General features: G+C 41.1%; 1 protein-coding gene and 1 long non-coding RNA gene across 3 annotated transcripts in view; one reads left to right on the top strand and one right to left on the bottom strand.

The window, feature by feature from the left end:
* The window catches only part of LOC105498180 (signaling lymphocytic activation molecule family member 1), a 36,924-nt gene extending 29,671 nt beyond the window's left edge, over positions 1-7,253 (bottom strand). For both annotated transcript variants that reach the window (XM_011770085.3, XM_011770087.3), the window contains exon 1: positions 7,081-7,253. In XM_011770085.3, the coding sequence (XP_011768387.1) occupies positions 7,081-7,156 (76 nt within the window). In that variant the 5' untranslated portion in view covers positions 7,157-7,253. The remainder of the gene's footprint in view (positions 1-7,080) is intronic.
* Positions 7,254-7,459: 206 nt separating this feature from the next.
* LOC105498179 (uncharacterized) lies at positions 7,460-22,099 on the top strand. The gene is made up of 4 exons (XR_011615557.1): positions 7,460-7,550; positions 11,287-11,368; positions 12,128-12,217; positions 15,919-22,099. It is a non-coding gene; the product is annotated as an uncharacterized lncRNA (long non-coding RNA).
* Positions 22,100-22,546: the final 447 nt, after the last annotated feature.

Below are 22,546 nucleotides of genomic sequence, written 5' to 3'. Positions count from 1 at the left end.
TTCTGTGGCTTTCTAGCACTGATAGAATAAAACCATGGTCCACTATTGATATGGCTTCAAAGGCCCTGCATACCCAGTCCCTGGCACTGTTCCAACTCCATTTCCTGCCCTCCTCTTTGCTCACTGCGCTACAGTCACACTGGCTCCTGGCTGCTTCTTAAACCCACCAAGAACATTCCTGTGTCAGAACTTTTGCTTTTGCTGCTCCTCTCGCTGGAGAATTTCTTCCCTTCCATACCTGGATAGCTCATTCTTTCACTCTATTTTAGGTATCTGCTCCAAACAGTATCTCCTCCAAGAGGCCTCCTCTGACCATGTATCTAAAATAACTTTCTGTTTCTTTCTGCACTTATCACTGCCTTATATTATACTGTATATATTTTTTTTGTTTTATTTTTGTCTCTCCCACTAAAATGCAAAAGCCTCAAGAGGAAGAACTTCATTTTGTTCATTATTTTGACCCCAGGACCTACAAAGAGGTGCTATGTGCTTAGCACATAGGAGGCATTTAATAAATATCTGTTCAATTTATGAATGCTGAAAACCGTATTACCTGACCAAAGCCTCTTATTTAGGTTCAGATACATATAAGTTTATAAGTTCAGATATATATATATATCTGAACTTAACCATAAGTTAGTGTTCATAAAAGAAGGAGTCCATGACTCAAAGAGAGCATAGATTGTTCTAGCTGATAAGAAAGTCAGAGAGTAAAATAGAACCATCAGCTTAAGTAATGCAGCTACCTAGAAGACACTCTTTCACAACTGACTTGTGGCTAAGATGAGATATTGGAAAATTGGACACACTGGCCCAAATATTCTTGTTACCAAAATACCCTGAAATCCCAATGTCGTTCAGTAAAGAGCTCAGCTAGTAGTAGACTGGAGATTCAATGACTGGGGAAGAAGAAAAAGTAGTCTATCTGGGCTAAAATCTGGATTAGAGTGATTGAAATTCATAATTGTTGAGGAAAAGTGAGAAAGGCAATTAGGCACTTGTTTTTTAAAATATTGCTAATATATTAAGCTTAAAACAGAGTGCTCTCCCCTGCTGCTTGATGACATGAGGAACATTATAGTTAATGTGGTGGTGGTTGTTTTTACATCAATAAACTGGGAAGCATGTTGGATTTTCTTCCAACCACACTTGTGGATGCCTGACTGTCTAGATAATGTGACCCCTTTGGTGGCCGCATACCTGAATTGTAGGCACAGTACTTAAGAGAGTAACTTGAGTCCTGAACCTAAACTTCTAAGTATAAAGAAATGGGAAAAAATTTACAGCCATATGTGCAAGAATGAACTTCCAAACTTCTGTATAAAAAGTTGTATAGATGAGCATATGTATATTTTTCTGGGAGCTCATCCATAAATGCCATCTCTTAAAGGGATCTGAGATTCAAAACAAGATTAAGAATTGCTAGCATAGTGTTGATTTTTAAAGACCAACTTTGATAGGGGAGAAAAAAAGAATTTAAAAATTCCGTTTTCAGACCATAACCCATCGCCACCACTCCCCAAAATGGCTCCCATGCACCCCTTCCCCCCTAACCCTGCACACCCTTTGCACCATGATTGCTTTCAGAACTTGGAGTTGGTTGGGAGAGGAGAAAGAGGGATATAAGAGAGGTAGTGAATAACCAAAAAAATAAAAGAAATCAAAGAAAAAAAATCAAAGAAAGAAAATTGAAGGAGAAAGAGGAAGAGGAAAGGGGAAGGGGTAGATGAGAGAGACTGAGTGGCTTATGCACACTCAGTCATGAGGAGTGGAACCAAAACTTCATCAGGAAGAGACCCTTATACCCCACAACCCACATAAAGAATGATGACGCAACACCTGAGTGTGTGTGTGTCGGGGTCTGGAGGGGGTACTTGAGATCACCCTCACCTAAGCATAAGGTGGAAAAATAAGTGGGGGCTTTAAAGTGGTTCGTAAAACCCCTCAAGTGGCGTCCCTGCTCCTGAAACATCCTGCTGCCTGATGAGTGTTTTCCAGTGTGTCTGTGATTCAGCCAGCCCTTGTTTGCTAAAAGAGTCTGGGAGGAAACATTTGTAGCTGTTAACACCAACTCACTTTCCTTCACGGGCAATTCTACTTCGAAAAATGAGTGATTCACATGGGCCTATGGAGTTTGGTCAAAAATTATTAATAGTATGATTTAGCCAACCCTCTCACAACATGGGCTTCTACCTAATGATAACCCTTTTTGTTTTATTGTATCATATTTTTTTGCCTAGCCCTGATACTTTCATATGTGCTTTTAGCACCTTGCTACAGCATTCTTTCAGGAACAGAAGGAACAGAACTTACGGACTCCACAGTTGTTTTGGTAAATTTAGGCTCAGAAAAAAAAGACAACTTGTCTGTGTTTGCTTTTTAAACTGTATCCCCATCAGTCAAAGTCCTATTTTTATTCTTTGGCACTTCTGGGTCATTCTATCTTATACTATTAGCATGTACCTTCCCTAGCCTTAGAGCCTAGAACCACTCTTTATTTGCCTAGCTAACAACTTCCATCTTTCTGGTCTCCATTTTGACATGTCTTTCGTAGGGAAGACTTTCCTGACTCCTGACTTAGGTTGGGTTGTCCAGCCACAGGCTTCTAACGGACGATGAATGCACTCCTTCATATCATTCATCATGTGTTCAACTCTGGTTCAATGCCTGTAATCCCTTACTCTTATAAGCTTCCAAGAGTACGGACTGTGTCTGTTTTATTCATTGCAGTATCCCTAACACCCACCTGGGACATAGTAGGAGCTCAGTAAGTCCTTGTTACCCAAGTGAATTAATAAAAAGGAATGGATGAATGAACGAATGAGCAAATGACAACCCAGAGTCCAAGTTCTCCTCCCACCAAAATTGGAATGTACTCTGATTTGCCTTTATAACATCCCTAAGAGGTATGTTATGGAGGCAAGTGGTGGGGACCCTTTTCCCCACTTGCCAGCTGAGGACATGGAAGTGCCTTAAATATAAACCCTAGGTTTCAGGTACAACAGACAACTTGCCATTTCCCCTGAACACTTGAAACCCTTTACCTCTGCATTTGTGGCTCCTCCTGGAATACTCCTTCTCACGTTCCATAAAAATCAAACCCATCAGACCTATTTATTTGGGGCTAAGTTTTTAATATTCATTTTTATTAACTTTATCCCAAATGTGCACATGAGATATTCTGGATTAGATTCAAATTTCTTATTAAATAACTCACAGTAAATAGTAAATTCTTTGGCCCCCGCTTCCCCCTAGGATGATGTGATAAGAGCAAGGTCAATTGTTTTATGTGAGTAACCAGACACTCCATAGGTAAGAAATACGGACAAATTATTTTCTCTACCTATAAAAGGGGAAGGAGGCAGCAATCCCCCCTGCCCTTCTTAAAGGTCTGCTCCTTATTCCAACACTTTGATAGGTAAATAAATCTCTCCAGGAGCCAGATAGTCCCTTACATGTCTTGGCTTTTATGGCAAGTCCTGGGACTTGTCTCAAGTTCTGGGGCTCATTCCTTCTTGCATGTTGCAAAATGAAGGCACAAGCTTGTGCTGGCCTGCTTAGGAAGATAGTGACTCCAGGCTTCACGGCACCTTGGGCGCTCTACCTAGGGACCTTGTTCAGGCTGTAACCATTTGGTCCTCTCGGGAAAAGTTTTATTATTCATTTGGATCAGAGCAATTACCTATACAAATGACTACAGATTTAATTCTCATGGTATGAAAAAAGTGTCAGGAAGCTAGTGTTCTTCACCAGGACACTGAAAAGTCCAGAAAAGTTTTATTTCCCCGCCCTCTTTATCCTTAAGTCTCTGATTTCTTCTCTGCCATGTTAAAAAATTGATACATAATAGATGTACATATTTTCAGGGCACATAGCACTATCTGATACATTCACATGTTGTGTAAAGATCAAATCGGGGTAATTGGGATATGTATCACCTTGAGTATTTCTCTTTCCTTTATGCTAAGAACATGTGAATTATTCTCTTCCAGCTATTTTGATATGTACAATAGATTATTGTTAACTATAGTCACCCTACTGATCTATCAAACACGAAGACCTATACATTTGGAAAGACACACAAGAAACTGTACCCAGTGGTTGCCTCCAGCATGAGGTATGGAGGGCAGATTAGTCTTCACTAAATACTCTTGTGTACTGGTGAAGTTTCATAGACATGGCATGTTTTACAGATGTGATAATCAGTAAACAAACTAGTTAACAAAAAAAATTAAATGAATGTTTGCATGATGAAAAAACGTTTTCATTTTCCAAATTACAGGTCAAATACTTCTTATATGCCCTCTCCATTCTTCTATAATTTTTATCAGTCTCTCACCTTTTGAACATTTCTATACTTCAATTTATCTCAATTCAATTCCACTCATATTTTTCAATTATAGATAGCACATTCTAATTTTTACCATGGAATCTGGATACAAATTGTGGCATTCTCCCCACCCCTGCTTCCCAAACATGGGCTTGTCCAGTTTCACTCATTGAGGCCTCTGGAGTCAGATGGCTATGTGAGCACAGAGAAATTGCTAAACTACTCTGTGCCCCTTTCCCCATTTATAAAGTTTTAATGGTACCAATAATACATACATATCTTATAGGCTTGGTGTGAAAATGAAATGACTGACACACATAAAGCATTTAGAACAGTGCCTGGTATAAAGCAAGTATGCAGTATATACTAATATTATTCACTCAACAAACATTTGTGTACAGGCTTTCAGTACAGAAACAGTGTCAGGTGCTGCGCAGTGGCTGTTGTTCATTTTGTTTTCCCCACACCTTGCACCCTTGCACGCTTGACAAATGATGTGGCTGCCACATCATTTGTCCTTAATAGCTGCTGAATGGGATCATTCAAAGTCAATCTATGGATAAAAACAATTAGCCCTGATACTCTGATTTCCAGTCCAGTGAGGGAGACAATGAAAGTGACAGCATCACATGACATCACAGTATTAACATTTTTGAGAAATAGAAGTGCCTAGATTGACATCTTGGGATAGAATGGGCCACTGAACATACAAGGTTAGGCCAAGTCTAGAACCCACGCACTTGTCCCTCACCTTCCCCCAAAGTGTGTGAAGGGGGTGCGGAGGACCTGCATGGAGGAATAAAAAAACTCACTGAGGTAAAGTCATCAATTATAACAAATGTACCACCCTGGTGGGGGATATTGATAACAGGGGAGGCTATGCATATATGGGGCAGAGGGTATATGGGAAATCTCTGTTCTTTCTGCCCAACTTTGCTGTGAACCTAAAACTGCTCTAAAAAATAAAGTCTATTAAAACAAATCTCATTGGGGAAATGAAAAATTCACTTTACTTGGGGAAGGGACATGTGGACTTTTTGATTTTTACAATTCTGACTGGGAATTAGAAGTTGAGCTGAGTAGAAATGAGAATGGGAGTGGGTGCCAGTTTTACAAGTATCAAGCTTCTTGCTTGGGCAAATCTGTCATGACTAACCTGCCGCATTTGCAAAGCATTTCTGCCTGGGTTTTATTGGGGCTTCACAAAAGGGTGTGTATTTAAAAATAAAAACACTGAAAAGCTTTTGTGAAGATTCAAAGAAGAAAACATGCAATGAAGTGAGCAGCCTCCGATTGGATAGACTTGCCTTGTGGGGCTGGGCTGCTTCTCCCTGACCGGTGACTTCCAAAGCCTCAGTAGGACCAGCTATTGGTCAGCAGTGCCTAAGATGCTATGGGCCAGGCTGGCCAAGAGGCTAGCAAGCACAGAGATGGAAAAGTCCAGCTCACAGTTCAGCACCATCACTCCTTACAGTCACCAAGAAGTGCTCCAAAAATGGTGCAGTCACAAATTGGTTGCAACGAGGGAAGCGTGGCTTTCCCTGGGACCACTTAAAGTGGTTCAGTTTGGTTTTCTGAGCCCTGAGCTCAGTTCTGTCTCTCCTAGACCTTGGGAAGTATGACCCATGGGTCTGCAGATTCCAAAAGGAAGTGGCTGAGCAAGCCCTGTTCATCTGGCTGTCTGGTAAAAGACACATCCATTGTGCAGCACCCCCACATCCCTGGTATATCTCGGTGCTTTTCCTGGAAAAGTCCATATTGGATTTGCGGTCTTGAAAACCCCAAGCTTAAAACACCCTGGGCCTCAGGATTTCCCCCCCTGTCCGTAATGCCACCTCTTCTACTCCAGGCTACCTCCCACAGTCTAAACAAATAAGCAGAAAGAGATTCTCACCCCACTCACACAGGCAGTCCAAAGTCCACTTCTTGCTTGGCTTTTTCTTTCTCAAATACCTTTTCTCATAGCCCTGATACTTCTAAACAGAAAGCAAGAGCTTGCCTTGGGAAGAAGATATCCAGAAAGACAGGAACAGAGTCCAGATCCAAAGGTAGCCCTTGTCTGGCCTTCCTGCTGGAGCTACTCTCTGAGGGTCCCCAATTTGCATTTCCCACATACTGTAACCAGCCCTAGGCTCCAGAAATCCCAACTTCTTCCCTCTTGCTTTCTTGGACCTTCTCTTCCAAGAAAATACACACCAGTATGACCACACTGTGGTCACTGCTGGTTATTAGCCAAAAGCCTGGAGTTTTCACTTCTACTCTCTCTTCCCATTCTAGCCAATGCTTTCTGTTGACCCATGCTCCTGGTTTGTCAGGCTGCATGGGCACAGATTCCCTCCTAGGGCAGGGATGTAGGGCAAATCATCTCCCAGAGCTCACTCCATCCAGCTCAGTCTCTCTAGGCTGGATCTTTGCCAGAAAAATGCCCATGTAAAACCAACCACTCAACCAGGACTTCTACCAGAGCCTGTCACCCTAAGACTGGTCAGAGAAGTGACTGGAGCCTTTGGCTTAGAGCTCCTCATTTCCTTGGAAAAGGGGCTGGTGGGCTTGAGTCTTGGAAACCCAAGGGCCCAGGAACTCATAATGTTCCTTCCTCTTTGAAAGAGGCAGTTGAAACTGACAGCCAGTCCCTAAGGAAGAGTGACCAAACACAATCCCCAGCCCTGCACCTTCTCTCCATCCACGAAGATATGCTGATTCCAGGCAGCTAACGTGGGACTCAAACCATCAGGCAGATGAACACTCACCTGTTCCATAGCTTGCCCCAAAAGCCAGGGAGAGAAATAACACAAAGGTCAAGGAGAGGAGCCCCTTGGGATCCATCAGCCAGTGAGGAGAAGGAAGGGGTCCTGGTCAGAGCTTGGCAGCTGCTCACAGACGCTAGGCAGAGCGAGCTTCGTGTCATGCAGTGCTGCCTCTGCTGTCTAATTTATGTATCAGGAACCAGCAGGTTCCTGAACCCGCTTCCTGTATCACCGGGACTTTTTCTGCTTGTGTCTTGAGGATTGCTCATCTCCCATGAGGCTTTAAATCACTTTTTTCTTCTCAAGAAGCAGGCTTCTCAAGAAGCCAGGCACTTAGCCTATGGGAGCCAGGAAAGGGGGTGTGTAGTCACCTCGGCCAAACCCCGGCTTTGGGCAGAAACATGCACCCCTGCTTCTTTCCTTAGCTGCCTCCAGGAACCGGATGTTGCAGATTATCTGAGCAGTTCTCTCCGGTAAGTCTTCTTGGATTGCAAAGAAAAGATGTTTTGTCAGATCACTCCTCAAATTTGGCAGTTCACAGCTGAATTTAGATGACTGCATTTTGATGAGCTCATAGACCTCTTACTTCTGTTTTATTTCATAATTTCAGATAACACTTCAACATGTAGTCTGGTGCGGGTGCTACTGTCACAGAGAGATGGGATGGGCAAGTGCGGGTGACTTGGAAGAAACCCTGTGACCCCAATGAGTGCAATGTGGTATAATTTAGTGTCCTATGCTCCTAGTTTGTCTTCTCACATGTGTGTGGATTCCCTCCCAGGCAGGGATGTAGGACAAATCTATCCCAGAGCTCCATCCTTCCAGCTCAGTCTCCTTGTTGTGTTTGTTTTTTCCTAATTTTTAACGTCTGTGTGTACATAGTCAGTATATATATATATAGATGTATGGGGTATATGAGATATGTTGATAGAGGCATGCAAGTGTAATAATCACACAGGGTAAACGGGGTATCCATCACCTCAAACATTTATCCTTTGTGTTACAAACAATGCAATTATACTTTTAGTTATTTTTAAATGTGCAATTAAATTATTATTGACTATAGTCACACTGTCGTGTTATCAAATACTAGTTCTTATTCATTCTTTCTATTTTTTGTACCCATTAACCATCCCCACTTCTTCCCCAACCCCCACTACCCTTCAGCCTCTGGTAACCATCCTTCTACTCTCTGTCCACAAGTTCAATTGTTTTACTTTTTACCTCCCACAAGTGAGAACGTGTGAAGTTTGTCTGTCTGTGCCTGGCTTATTTCACTTAACATAATGATCTTCAGTTCCATCCACATCGTTGCAAATGACAGGATCTAATTCTTTTTTAGCTGAATAGTACTCCATTGTGTATATGTAACACATTTTCTTTATTCACTCATCTGTGATAGACACTTAGGTTGCTTCCAACCTTGGCTATTGTGAATAGTGCTGTAATAAACATGAGAATACAGATATCTCTTCAATATACTGATTTCTTTTCTTTTAGGTGTACACCGAGCAGTGAGATTGTGGATCATATGGTAGCTCTATTTTTAGTTTTGTGAGGAACCTTCAAACCATTCTCCACAGTGGTTGTACTAACTTATAGTCCCACCAACAGTGTACAAGGGTTCCCTTGTCTCCACATCCTTGTCAGCATTTGTTATTGCCTGTCTCTTGGATAAAAGGCTTTTTAATTTAACTGGGGCTGTGTTGTATTCTGGGAGTTGCCTTTATTTTAGAGTTTGTGTCTAACTTTTCATTGAGGAGAAGGAACTAGTATTGGCAGAAGGAAGATCCCGCCCTCTTTCATGAGTTAAACTATAAGAATGGGACACTGGAAATGTAACCAATGCTCACAGGGAGACTTGAAAGAGTAGGGAAGTGTTTTTAGAGTTCATTGTAACAGGTCATAGGCAATCTCTGATGGGCCTCCCCATGGGGATCAGGTAATAAAAGTTGGTGGGATATGTGAGCTTGTTCTTTATCCTCACTGTTTTCTTCCTTCCTTTCCCCAGCACTCAACTGTCCTCCTCACAACTATTCCCAGTGGTGTGTGCTTGAACCAGCATGTACCAATTAATAAAACTGTTAAATTTTCAGGAATCTGGATGGGCACAGTGGCACGCCTGTAACCCTACCACTTGTGGAGGCCTAGGTGGGAGAACCTTTGAGGCCAAGAGTTTGAAAACAGTCTGGGCAATATAGCGAGACCTCATGTCTACAAAAATATTTTTTAAATAAAAATAAAAAATAGATTTTCAGAAAGCTTGTGAGGTGCTTGATGAACATGGCCATTATTAAACATATAAAATTAAATTAAATTATATAAACTTACAGTTAAGCTGGGTGTGGTGGTACATGCCTGTAGTCCCAGCTAGTTGGGAGACTGAAGCATGAGGATCCCTTGAGTCCAAGAGTTTGAGGCTGTAGCATCTTTTTTTTTAATTTTTTTTATTTTTTATTTTTTATTATTATTATACTTTAAGTTCTAGGGTACATGTGCATAACGTGCAGGTTTGTTACATATGTATACTTGTGCCATGTTGCTGTGCTGCACCCATCAACTCGTCAGCACCCATCAACTCGTCATTTACATCAAGTATAACTCCCAATGCAATCCCTCCCCCCTCCCCCCTCCCCATGATAGGCCCCGGGGCTGTAGCATCTTTATAGCAGTGTGAGAATGGACTATCATGATCATGCCTGTTGGTGTGGTTTGCCACTGTATCCCCACCCAAATCTTATCTTGAATTGTAATCCCTATAATCCCCAAGTGTTGAGAAAGGGACAAAGTGGGAGGTGATTGGATCATGGGGGCAGTTTCCTCTCCATACTGGTCTTAAGACAGTGAGTGAGTTCTCACAAGATCGGATGGTTTTAGAAGGCAATATTTTCTGCTCTTGGCTGCACTTCTCTCTCCTACTGTGATGTGAAGAAGGTCCTTGCTTCTCCTTTGCCTTCTGCCATGATTGTAAGTTTCATGGGACCTCCTTAGCCATGTGGAACTGTGAGTAAATTAAACCTTTATCCTTTATAAATTACCCAGTCTTGGGTAGTATCTTTATAGCAGTGTGAGAATGGACTAACACACCTGTGAATAGCCACTGCACTCCAGCCTGGGCAACAGAGCAAAACCCTGCCTTTAAAAGAAACTTTACAACTAAATAAATTATACTAAACAGAGGGAATAAAATCTCAAAGCTCATTGTTTCTTAATTATTTTATGACATTACTGATATCTATGTTCTTGAGGTAATTGACATCTCTTATGTGTCTACAGTGGAAATTAAATACTGGATCATTGGTGCTTCTGGACCTGTCTTCCCCACTCTGCATTCAATGGCATTATGTTGGGAACTTGAAACTGGCCATGATGAGAGTTTATGTCATGGAAGTCAGCAAGCAATATAAATCAGAACTTTATTGTTTTGTTGATTGTCTAAATGTAAGAAAGTAATAGAGAAAACATAATGATGCAGAGTACACTTAAACGTGTGCCATGACTGTGGCCCTTACTTTGGGATTAGCATAAAAAATTGAGGAAACATTTTTCCAGTGCTCAAAAACTATCATCTGATTCAGCAAAAAGTCACTAGTGTCACTGATGAGCAAATGATGTTCCAACACACGTTTTTGTTGTTTCACATTTCTTTAACTTCAAAAAAGACATTAACCAACATTCATCTTGGAACTACATTCCTTTGTCAATTGTAACCACAGTTTGGCTGTGGATATGAATTAAGCCAATATGAAAGCAAGCAGCCTGTGAGATCAGTGGCTATATGGAATTTACAATAAAGGGGATTGTACATTTTACTAAAATGCAATAAATTGTATTTTATAAATTGCATGTTACACATTCTTCATATAAGCAAAATTTATAACAAACTCATTTACATATATGCATACATTATTTTTCATTATGGTTAACCATTTACCAACACACCACTGTTACAATAACTGAGAATCCAAATAGTGAATGGCATACTGTCTACATATTCATAAAATGTCAGTTGAAATAACTAAATGATGTGAGAATACTGGGATCCTGTAAAAATGGGAAACCAATGATCCAGGTCTGATTTCAAGACTGGTGTTCTCTCTTCAAGCTGCACGGCTCCTGGAAGGCATGCTGTCTATTCATTTCAAACCATTCTCTCTCAAAGACAGACACTTATTCTCTTGTTTGCTTTGCCCTTCCTCTCATTTCCAGAATTAGCCCTTCTCCAGCCTCACCATGAGGCATCTCCACTCTGACCTCCTGCATCCCCTCTGCACAGAAAACTGAGCTAATGGTAAGCACTATCTGAAGAGTTTTCCTGTTTGGTGCAATCTAGAACTCAACAAAAACATACATTGAATGAGGGTCAGAAATGGTTTAGATGAAGGTTCTGAGGTTCTAGAGTGGATTCTATAGAGTCCTCCCTGCCCCCAAATTCTTCTTCACCTGGAACGTCTGAATGTGGCCTTATTTGGAATAAGGATCTTTCAGATGTAATTAAGGAAAGAATTGAGATGAGATTATATTGGGTGAATTAGAGTGATCCCCAAATCCAATGAGAGTAGTGCATCTTTATAAGAAATAGAAAAAGGACACACAGAGACACAAAGAAGATGGCCATGTGAAAAGACAGAACAGAGACTAGAGCTATGCAGCCACAATCCAAGGAACACCAGAGACAACCAGACGCTGGAAGAGGCACAGAAAGATTCTCCCCTGGAGCTTTCAGAAGGAGCCATGCCCTGCCAATATGTTAGTTTTAGACCTTGGGCCTACAGAATGGTAGGAGAATGAATTTCTGTTGTTTTAAGTCATCATGTTTGTGATAATTTGTTACAGCAGTCATAGGAAACTAATACAGGACCTGAGGGACAATGTGACTGACCAGAGATTTGCAGTTAGTACATCTAGTATACTGAGCTGCTTCCTTCAGCTATTAAGAGCAGATGTCAATAGACCAACAACAGAAGATACACAGATGATAGTGCCTTGTAGTTACAAAGTTGTTTTCAAAAGCCTTCACATTCATGGCCTTATTTGATCCTCCTAACAGCCCTATGAAAGATCTGGTGGCATTTGTAAGGCAGGATCTGGACCAAACTTGGGAATCCTGACACTGATCAGAGCTCTTTCCTTTTTCCTGGTGAGTATATATCACCATGAATACTCAAGAGGATAAGGAGGAAGGAAATCTTGCTAATTGAACTCCCTGGATGCCTGGGGTTTCCACATGTGTTATTTCATTAATCTTGGTAGCAGTAAGAAGCAGGAATAATTATCCCCATTTTACAAATTGAAGTATAGTGCGGCTAAATAACTTGTTCAATGGCTCAGAGCCAAAAAAAAAAAAAAAAGCAAGAGTTGGATTCAAACCCTGGATTATCTGACTCCAGAGTCTGTGTTCTATCCATTCACCATACCACTTGCATTATACCGAGCAAGAATCTTAGCCAGTCTTCAGGCTCGTGTAGGCTAATGGCTCATTATCTGTGAAACATTCCTTCTGGCACAGGCCACAGCGTGGGCAATAGGAGAATCCTAGGTGAGCACTGTTTCCTGTCCTAGCCTCCCATGTCTGTGGCTCAGCACCATTCTTTCCCTTTGGCGATGCAGAGCCCCACCCTGAGAGTGAGGAGGACTACATTTCTGTGGAAAATAGCCTTCCCCAAAAAACCTCAAATGGGTTATCCATCAAAGACATCTCCTACCTCTTATACTCTTAAATGTGTCCCTAAGACTTGCCACTCTCTCTCCTGACACTATGGCTATAGGTGCCAATATCACCTGCCTGACAGTGTCTGGGCTGGACTGTTCCTGAGTGTCTTGGCTTCCCAGCCAATGGTCATCATCATCATAGCCTCTGACCAGAGGTCCCCTATAAAAGGAACTGGCCCCACAGAGAAGGGCCACTAAGACCAGATCACCTGGCCACATGGAGCTCATGATGAGCATATTTATCTGGATAAGAAAAAAAAAAAAACCTGCAAAACCAAAATGAAAATACAGAATTCCCCCAAACTCTGAAAGCTCTCCTAGTAGACCTGATTGAAGAGTTTAAAACTGGCCTGGGGAAAGCACTGGGAAAAAACACCCTGGGGTCCGCCCTGCTGGGTGAGATGAGGAAGCCCACAGGGCAGATGGCTGATATGGAGGCTGAGCAGACTAGTCAACCAGATAGCCTTGTTGTGGCGCTGGGGCTGTCAGGGTTGAGGGGAGAGTGGAGAGAAAACTGGGCTTTGAAGTGACTCTAGCCCAGATGCAGGCTCAGGCTCTACTCAACTCCTTTTTGCTGAATGTTCATGCCTGCCATCAGCTCCCTAGCCAGATGGATGACCTGAGTGACCAGGCCTGGCTAGGAGAGATGAAAATCCCACTGGCAGTGCCTTCTTCCCTGTATCCTGTCTGTGGTTCTGAGATTGCCCACTGCAAGGCCCTCACCAGGTTTCTCACATCAGTGAGAAATTTAGACCTGCTTCAGGGCACTGGAGTCTGGAAGTGGAGAGACATCTGAGGGTCTTTGCCATCTGAGGACTTCCTCTCCAAACTGCTGTCATTTCCACTGATGTTCCTCCATCCTTCCAGACCCCAGACCCAATATGTGGGATCCCTCCCTTCCTGGGGCCTGTGCTGAACTGACTTGGAATTCTTCATGTCCCTTAAGGGGTGACTGTGACCAAGAAAGAGTCACTGCTTCACAGACTCTCTCCACAGCATTTTTAGAAGCATTCTTGGTAGGACTGGGGTGCTTCCTACTACCTTTCAAATGACCTCATGTGGCAGTCATGTAATGTGCTAGCCTACTTTTTACTGGCATACATTGTTAAAGAAAGGGAAATGCCCATGCCACTCTACTCCTTCTAGGCAGAAATAGAGTTCAGGAACTGGTGACAGTGGTTATTGAGTCACCAGCCTCAGATCTTTTCTGTGCTCCAAAAACTGCCTCCCATAACCCTGGTCTGCCTTCTTAGACAGAGTGGTAGATAGGAGAATAATTTGCAAAGTACCTGGAAACCCTGTATAACCACTATCAGAAGCAGAATTCATTTCTGTCTCTGAATAGTTCTGGTCCTTAACTAGCCAGTCACCTCCCTGAGAAACAGAGACAGCTGGGGAATGGGCGCTGTGTGCTCCATGAAGTCATTTAATGACCCTCTGAGATACTCATGGGCCATTTATACAGTCCAAAGCAGTGATTCCTGCACTGTCACACCAATGAGGTGGGCTGACCTGAAGTGAGTCCAGGAAAGAGGGGAGAGCTAGGACACTTGAGCTGCTTGGAAAAGCTAGCTATAGGGTAGAAATCTTCAGTGAACAATTCTAACTGCAACCACTGGAGAGAGAGGTGAATAGTGGAGAGTAACTCCAGATGAAGCCCTGTGATGGAATCCCAATCCACCTGCTTCTCCATCCACTTGCCTCTTCTCCATCCACTCACCTCTTCTCCATCTACCTGCCCGCCCCAGCACTAACTATGAGAAAACCATTCCATTGGTTTAAAATATAGTGACTCTAAACATCCTTTAATGATATATTCATACTTACCAAGAATAACAAATCTAATTGTCAACCACTTAATGACTTTATCAGATAACACTGATAGTTAAGAGAAAAATATTTAGGAATTGTGGTCTTTTTTTAACATTGGGGTTCCATCCTCCAATGGTTAATTTTATGTGTCAACTAGATGGTATTATGAAGTGGCCAGATTAAACATTATTTCTGAATGTGTCTGTGAGGGTGTTGTGGATGAGATCAGCATTTGAATCGTGTCTCAGGAAAGCAGATTGCCCTCCATCCAATTCATTGAGGGCCTGACTAGAACAAAAAGGCAGAAGGAGGAATTTGTCCCTTTTGCTTCCCGCCTGCCTAGTGAGCCCTTGTGCTGGGATTGACACCGTCAGCTCCCCTGGTTCTCAGGCCTTCAAACTTGAACTGGAATTACACCACTGGCTTTCCTGGATCTCCAGCTTGCAGACAGCAGGCCATGAAACTTCTCAGTCTCCATAATCACACGAGCCAATTCCTCATAATAAATCTTTTTATGTATACGTATCCTATTGATTCTGCTTCTCTGGAGAACCCTAACTAATATTCATCTCTTCTTTTAAAAATCACAAATGTAATATAGCACTGAAGAAAATGTCTATAAAAGAAAGAAAATAAAATGTGATCCAGGTATAGTGGCTTACGCCTGTAATCCTAACACTTTGGGAGGCCAACGCAGGAGGATTATTTGAGGCCAAGAGTTTAAGATCAGCCTGGGCAACCTAATGAGACCCCAGCTCTACAAAAAAAAAAAAAAAAAAAAAAAAAAATTTTAATTAGCCAAGCATGGTGGCACATGCCTGTAGTCCCAGCTACTTAGGAGGCTGAGATGGGAAGATTGCTTGAGCCCAGAAGTTCAAGATTACAGTGAGTTATGTTTGTACCACGCACTCCAGCCTGGGTGACATAGTGAGACCCTGTAAAAAAAAAAAAAAAAAAAAAAGAAAGAAAGGAAAATCTGCCATCATTTTTTAACCATCACAACTGCTTTGAAGTTTGCAGTTTTCCAAACCTTTCTTTAGAAGGCAGCAGACTGGTTCAGAACCCTGGCCACACGGTCAGATAGTTCTGGGCCCACGCCCCCATTCTGTTATTTATAAATCATCCCACCTTAGACAAGTTATTTAATCTCTCTAAGCCACGCTTTCCTCTTCAGTAACAGAGTTAAGACGAAGAACAATCTCATAGGATTGTTGAGAGAAGTAAATGGCATAAATACAAGTAAGATGTTCGCTGCAGCACCTGACATGTGAAAGCCATTTTGCACTGGTGTCTATCACTTTTTATTGTTTCCTGCAGGTGGTCATGATTAATTAAATGGCAAACCCCATAAAGCTGCAGCTGGGGATGCACAGGAAGTTCTGTTGTGTGGTCAAGATCAAGGACACTCCTCAGAGACATGGAGCAGAATGTTTCAGGCACCCTACAAATGAATGTCATTCCTGGGCATCTCTACTGGAGGCAACGATAACTTGGCAACATAAATTAGGGACAAAAGCACACTATAGACTATTAAGACCTTTTAGCAATTGAAGACAGAGAGACGGACTTTATGTAATAAGTGTTTTAAAGCCCTGTTGTAAAAGAATTGAAATTTCTCAGCATAGACTATCACATTTCATAAAGAAAATATCAGTGTATAATAGAGAACAGGAAGAGTTGTATATGTAAACCATGAATCAGAACAGAAAATGTGAAACAGAATGAAAATGTGAACTGAACCCTTGGCCACACCTGATGCAGTTTCGCAGAATCCACATGTGGCAGGATTGGAAGACAATACCAAAATCACACAGTACAGTAAATGCAGTTAGTGTTTATTTTCATTGTATACAACACCTCTGAGGTTCTCATTCTGTATGGTGGGCTTGGTCACTTCAATTTATCTTTTTGCTTTATTATAAAATTTCAAGTAAAAAAATGCCTCTGGGTATCATCGTAAGTAAACATCTGATAATTAGGCTAATCTCAAATAATAATTACAGTCAAGATGCTGGTGCCTGGGATAGACACCACATGCCTTTTACTAAGCAGCGGCTTAAGTGAAGTTTTTTCTTGCCTCAGTGGGCTACTCATTCCAGAAGCACATTTGTAACTACAGTCACTGGGTTGCACCTAGTTTTGTATTTTTTTAAATTTAACATAATACGTTACAATGACTCACATGTTGTTGCCTAGTTTAATGAAGAACAATTTCTTAAAGAACATTGTGTTCATATCTCTCCTTGAAAAAAGAACAAATGAAGATCAAGAGATTGTTTAAAATGTCAAATTTTAAAAAGTGTTCTATGGAGTAAAAGAAGTAAAGATCATACTCAGAGATAGATACTTCCTTCTTTAGTTTTATTGTTTCTAAATTTTGCTTTGTTGAACAAGATAATAGAGTTAAAACAACAAGGAGTATGTTTTATCTTAACAAATTTTCCAAGGGGTGAATAAGTCAGTTAAGAGGCAGCCTCTTTTTCTGTTGTATTTGTCTTTAAGAAGGACGGCTCATGGTGCCCAGTTCTGATAACAGAACCTGGATAAACACTATTAAAATGAACTCTGGTCTTGCCTTGGGCCCCAACTGGCTGGGATATTGTCCTGCATGCTCAGATGGCATTCTGAGACCCAGCTGTCCTTCTTGGATTTTCTTCTAGCCAGAACCTCCAGCAAAAGTTTCTGTGGAGACATTTCCCTGCAGCTTAGAACATCTACTATTTCTCCTGGAGGAGACTCCCACTCCACCAAAAAACCCTTCCCTGGAACAGAGGGCTGGGAGAAAGACAAGCAATTACTGTTGCTTCCTATATTGTTTACTGAACTCTTTAAAATACAAGAATCTATTTTAAGAACATGGGTCCTCAATCTGGCTTGCTCACAGAGGTGTGGTATGTCATGGGACTACAAGAAGATGAGAATTCTACAGCAGTACAGCTGAACTTTTCCATGAGCTCAGCACCAGGTTTAACCTTACTATTATCCACAGGTGATTCACAGATGAGGAAACTGAAGCTTAGAGAGTTAAATAACTTGCTTGAGGTCATACAGTAAATAAATAGCAGACACAGCACTTGGATATAATCTCTACTGCCTCTTACCACACTGACCCAGGATACATGCTATTGAGCAAAGCCATTATCACAGCCCTTCATATCTAGGGGCAAGAAGGCCAGATAAGGAGAGACCAGGGAAAGAGAATAGCGGTGGTCCTATGCCCTCCTTTTATGACATTTTTTCTAAGCTCTTGCCCCATATCCTAATCTACTTATCATTAAGGATTTTTGACTCTTGACTTCCCTTAGTCTTTCCCGTCTTCTCAGAAACTGCTCCAGCCTTGACCTAGGGCTTTCTCTTTCTCCCCACTTCTTTCTGCCCTTTGAGTTGTCTCGCTCCCAGGAGATTTCTTGCCACTGGCCTAGGTCAACAAACAGACTCATCAGGGTCCTGCCATAAGCATGATTCTGCTCTCCTTATCCTGAGTTATACACTGAGGCTCCACAGGCCCTGATATTTCTGACATAAGACAGGTGAGATCCAAAATTGGGGCTTAGCCCAGGAGGGCTCTTGACTTTGCCCAAGGAAGAATTCAAGGGTGAGCTGGTGGTGGTAAACAACGACTCGCAGAGCAAGGCTACCCCAATAGGCTGTGTGCCCAAAGTAGCAGATCAGAGGCAGTTTTGCACTCACATTTATACCCACTTTTAATTATATGCAAATTAAGGGGCAATTTATACAGAAATTTTTAGGAAAAGGGTGGTAACTTCCTGGTTGTCAGGTCATTGCCATGGAAAGGGGCAGTAATTTCTGAGTGTTGCCATAGCAGTGGTAAACTGACATGTTACACTGGTAGGTGTGTCTTATGGAAAACTGCTTCCACTTCAGCCCTGTTTCAGCTAATCCTCAACTTGGTCCTGTGTCTGAGCCCTGCTTCCACAGTCAAGTCCCACCTCTTACTTTACTTCCACTGTTTGACAGACTCATGGTTCTCTATTTGGGATCTTAGATATTTGGCCCCACTATTGCCCAGCTCTGCTCTTCCTTGAATGATTAATGTTTGAACAATTTATACTGCCACCCAAAGAATCCGAGGGTTCAAGTTTGACCTTATGCTAATAAAATTTTTATGCCAAGTAAGTTTCTTTTTTTTTTTTACATTTTAGATTCAAGGGGTGCAGGTATAGATTTGTTATTGTGCAATGCTGGGGTTTGGACTTCTACTGAACCCATCACTCACATAGTGAATATAATACCCAATAGGTAGTTTCCAACCGTTACCCCACTCCCTTGCTCCCCACTCTTGGGGTCCCCAGTGTCTGTCTGTTGTTTCCGTCTTTATGTCTGTATGTACGTACCCATTATTTAGCTCCCACTTGCAAGTGAGGACATGTGATCATTAATTTTCTGTTTTTGTGTAATTTATTTAGGATAGTGGCCTCCAACTGCATCCATGTTGCTGCAGAAGACATGATTTCATTCTTTCTTACAGCTGCATAGTATTCCATTGTGTACATATACCACATTTTCTTTATCCAACCCACTATCGATGGGCACCTAAGTTGATTCCATGACTTTGCTATTGTGAATAGTGCTGTAATAAACATATGAGTGCAGGTGTCTTTTTGATAAAACTATTCCTTTTCCTTTCAGTAGATTCCCAGTAGTGAGATTGCTGGATCAAATGGTAGTTCTAAAATAACTTTGAGAAATCTCTATACTGTTTTCCATAGGTGTTGAACTTATTTACATTCCCACCAACAGTGTATAAGTGTTCTTTTTTCTCCACATCTTTGCCAACATTTGTTATTTTTTCACTTTTTAGGAATAGCCATTCTAGCCGGTGTGAGATGGTATTTCATTGTGGTTTTAATTTGCATTTCTCTGATTATTAGTGATACTGAGCCTTTTTCATATGTTTGTTGGCCACTTGTTGTCTTCTTTTGAGAAGTGTTGCTTCGTGTCCTTTGCCCACTTCTTAATGGTTGATATAAATGGATGTTTCTCACCTCCAAATGTTGAAATGTAATTCCCAGTGTTGGAGGTGGAGCCTAGTGGGAGGTGTTTGGGTCACAGAGGCATATCACTCATGAATGGCTTGGTGTCCGCCCCACAATAATGAGTTCATGAAAGAACTGGTTGTGTAAAAGAGCATGGCATCTCTCTCACTCCCTCTCCTGCCATGTGACATGCCTGCTCCCCATCACCTTCCACTATGACCGTAAGCTTCCTGAGGCCTCACCAGATACTGGTGCCATGTTTGTATGGCCTGCAGAACTATGAGCCAAAAAACCCTCTTTTCTTTATAAATTACCCAGTCTTAGGCATTCTTTCACAGCAATGCAAAATGGACTAACACAATGGGGTTGTTTCTTTCTTGTTGATTTGCTTAAGTTCCTGATAGATTCTGGCTATTAGTCCTTTGTTGGATGCATAGTTTGCAAGTATTTTCCCCCATTCTGTAGGTTGTATTTACTCTGCTGATTTTTTTTCTTTTGCTGTCCAGGAGCTCTTTAGTTTAATTAACTCCCATTTGTCAATTTTTGTTTTTGCTATATTTGTGTGTGAGATATTAGTCATAAATTCTTTCCTAGATTAATGTCTGCAAGAGTTTTTCCCAAGTTTTCTTCTAGGATTTTTATAGTTTGAAGTCTAACATTTAAGTCTTTAATTCATCTCAAGTTAATTTTTGTATAAGGGGAGGGGTAGGGGTTCACTTTCATTCTTCTGCACATGACTAGACTGTTTTCCCAGAACCATTTATTGAATAGAGTGTCCTTGCCCCATTGTTCACTTTTGCCGACTTTGTCAAAGACCAGTTGGTTATAGGTTTATGGCTTTATTTCTGGGTTCCATGTTCTGTTCTATTGATCTATGTGTTCATTTTTGTACCAGTACCATGCTGTTTGGGTTACCGTGGCCTTGTACTATAGTTTGAAGTTGGGTAATGTGGTACCTATGGCTTTGTTCTTTTGCTTAGGATTGCTTTGGCTAGCCAGGCTCTTTTTGGTTCCATGTGAATTTTAGAATTGTTTTTTTCTAATTCTGTGAAAAATGATAGTAATTTGATAATAATTCTGTTAATTCATAGATTGTTTTGAGAAGCATGGTCATTTAAATGGTATTGACTCTTCCAATCCATGAGCATGGAATGTTTTTCCATTTGCTGTCTCATCTGTGATTTCTGTCATCCATGTATTGTAGCTCTCCTCACAGAGATCTTTCACCTCATTAGTCAAATGTATTCTTAGGTATTTTATATTTTGTGGCTATTGTAAATGGGATTGAGTTATTGATTTGATTCTCAGCTTGAATGTGATTGGTGTATAGAAATGCTACTGATTTTTGTATGTTGATTTTGTATCCTGAACCTTAGTTGAGATTCTTTATCAGGCCTAGGAGCCTTTTGGAGTAATCTTTAGGGCCTTCTAGGTACAGGAACATGTTGTCAGTGAACAGAGATAATTTGACTTTATTTTTTCCTATTTGAATGCCTTTTATTTCTTTTTCTTGCCTGATTGTTCTGACTAGGGTTTCCAGGCACTCTACTGAATACGAGTGGTGACAGTGGACATCCTTGTCTTGTTCCAGTTCTTAAGGGAAATGCTTACAAATTTTGCCCATTCTATAGGATGTTAGCTGTGAGTTTGTCATGGATTGTTCTTATTATTTTGAGGTATGTTCCTTTAGTGCCTAGTTTGTTGAGGGCTTTTCTCGTGAAGAGATGTTGAATTTTATTGAATGCTTTTTCTGCATTTATTGAGATGATTATACGGTTTTTGTTTTCAATTGTTTATGTGGTGAATCACATTTATTGATTTGTGTATGCTGAATCATGTCTGCATCCCAGAAGTAAAGCCCACTTTATCCTGATGAATTGTCTTTTTGATGTGCTGCTGAATTCAGTTTGCTAGTATTTTGTTGAGAGTTTTTGCATCTGTGTTCATCAGGAGTATTAACTTGTAGTTTTCTTTTTTTGTCATGCCCTTACCAGATTTTGATATCGGGATGATACTGGCTTTATAGAATGAATTGAGAAAGAAGCCCTCTTCCTCAATTTCTTGGAATAGTTTTAGTAAGATTGGTACCAGCTGTTCTTTGTACCTCTGGTAGATTTCCACTGTGAGTCCCTCTGATTTTGGGCATTTTTTGGTTGGTAGTTATTTCTTTTTATTACTGATTCAGTTTTGCAATTCATTATTGGTCTGTTCATAATTTCAATTGCTTCCTGGATCAATCAGGAGATTATGGATTTCCATGAATTTATCCATTTCCTCTAGATTTTCTAGTTTGTGTGCGTAGAACTGTTCATAGTGGTCTCTGAGGATCTTTCGTATTTCTGCAATATTAATTGTAATGTCACCTTTGTCATTTCTGATTGTGCTTATTCGGGATCTTTTCTTGTTTTTTCTTGGTTATTCTAGCTAGCAGTCTATCAATCTTATCATTTCAAACAACCAACTTTATTTTTTTGATCCTCTGTGTGAGGCTTTTTTTTTTTTTTTTTGGTCTCAGGTTCATTTATTTTTGCTCTGATTTTAGTTATTTCTTTTCTTCTGCTAGCTTCATCAAAAAAGGTTATCATTGCATGGTTGTATGTATATAGCTAAAGGAACATGAAGACAAATATGAATTAGAGCCACAGGGATTTCGCTCATTACTTGTATGACCTAGGATAAGTCATGGTGTTGGCGAAAACCAGTTTTCTTATCTATAAAATAATGCACTACAAGTTATCCCACATAGTGGATGCTATGATGTGCTGTTCAGATCTCCCCCTCAAGACCAAAGCAGTCATTTCCATGCAGGAAGTATTGGTGGCTGACAGCTCTCAGCTGAGTTCCTTCCCAGGAACTGCCCTTAGCCAGTTCCTTAGCCAGAACCCACATCAAACAACTGGGCCAATTGGTTGATGAAAGGATATAAAAGTCCAGTCCCCTTTTGCCTC

The sequence above is a fragment of the Macaca nemestrina genome, chromosome 1, assembly GCF_043159975.1.
Source record: "Macaca nemestrina isolate mMacNem1 chromosome 1, mMacNem.hap1, whole genome shotgun sequence".
Lineage (NCBI taxonomy): Eukaryota > Metazoa > Chordata > Mammalia > Primates > Cercopithecidae > Macaca > Macaca nemestrina.
This window is presented reverse-complemented; position numbering and strand designations above follow the sequence as displayed.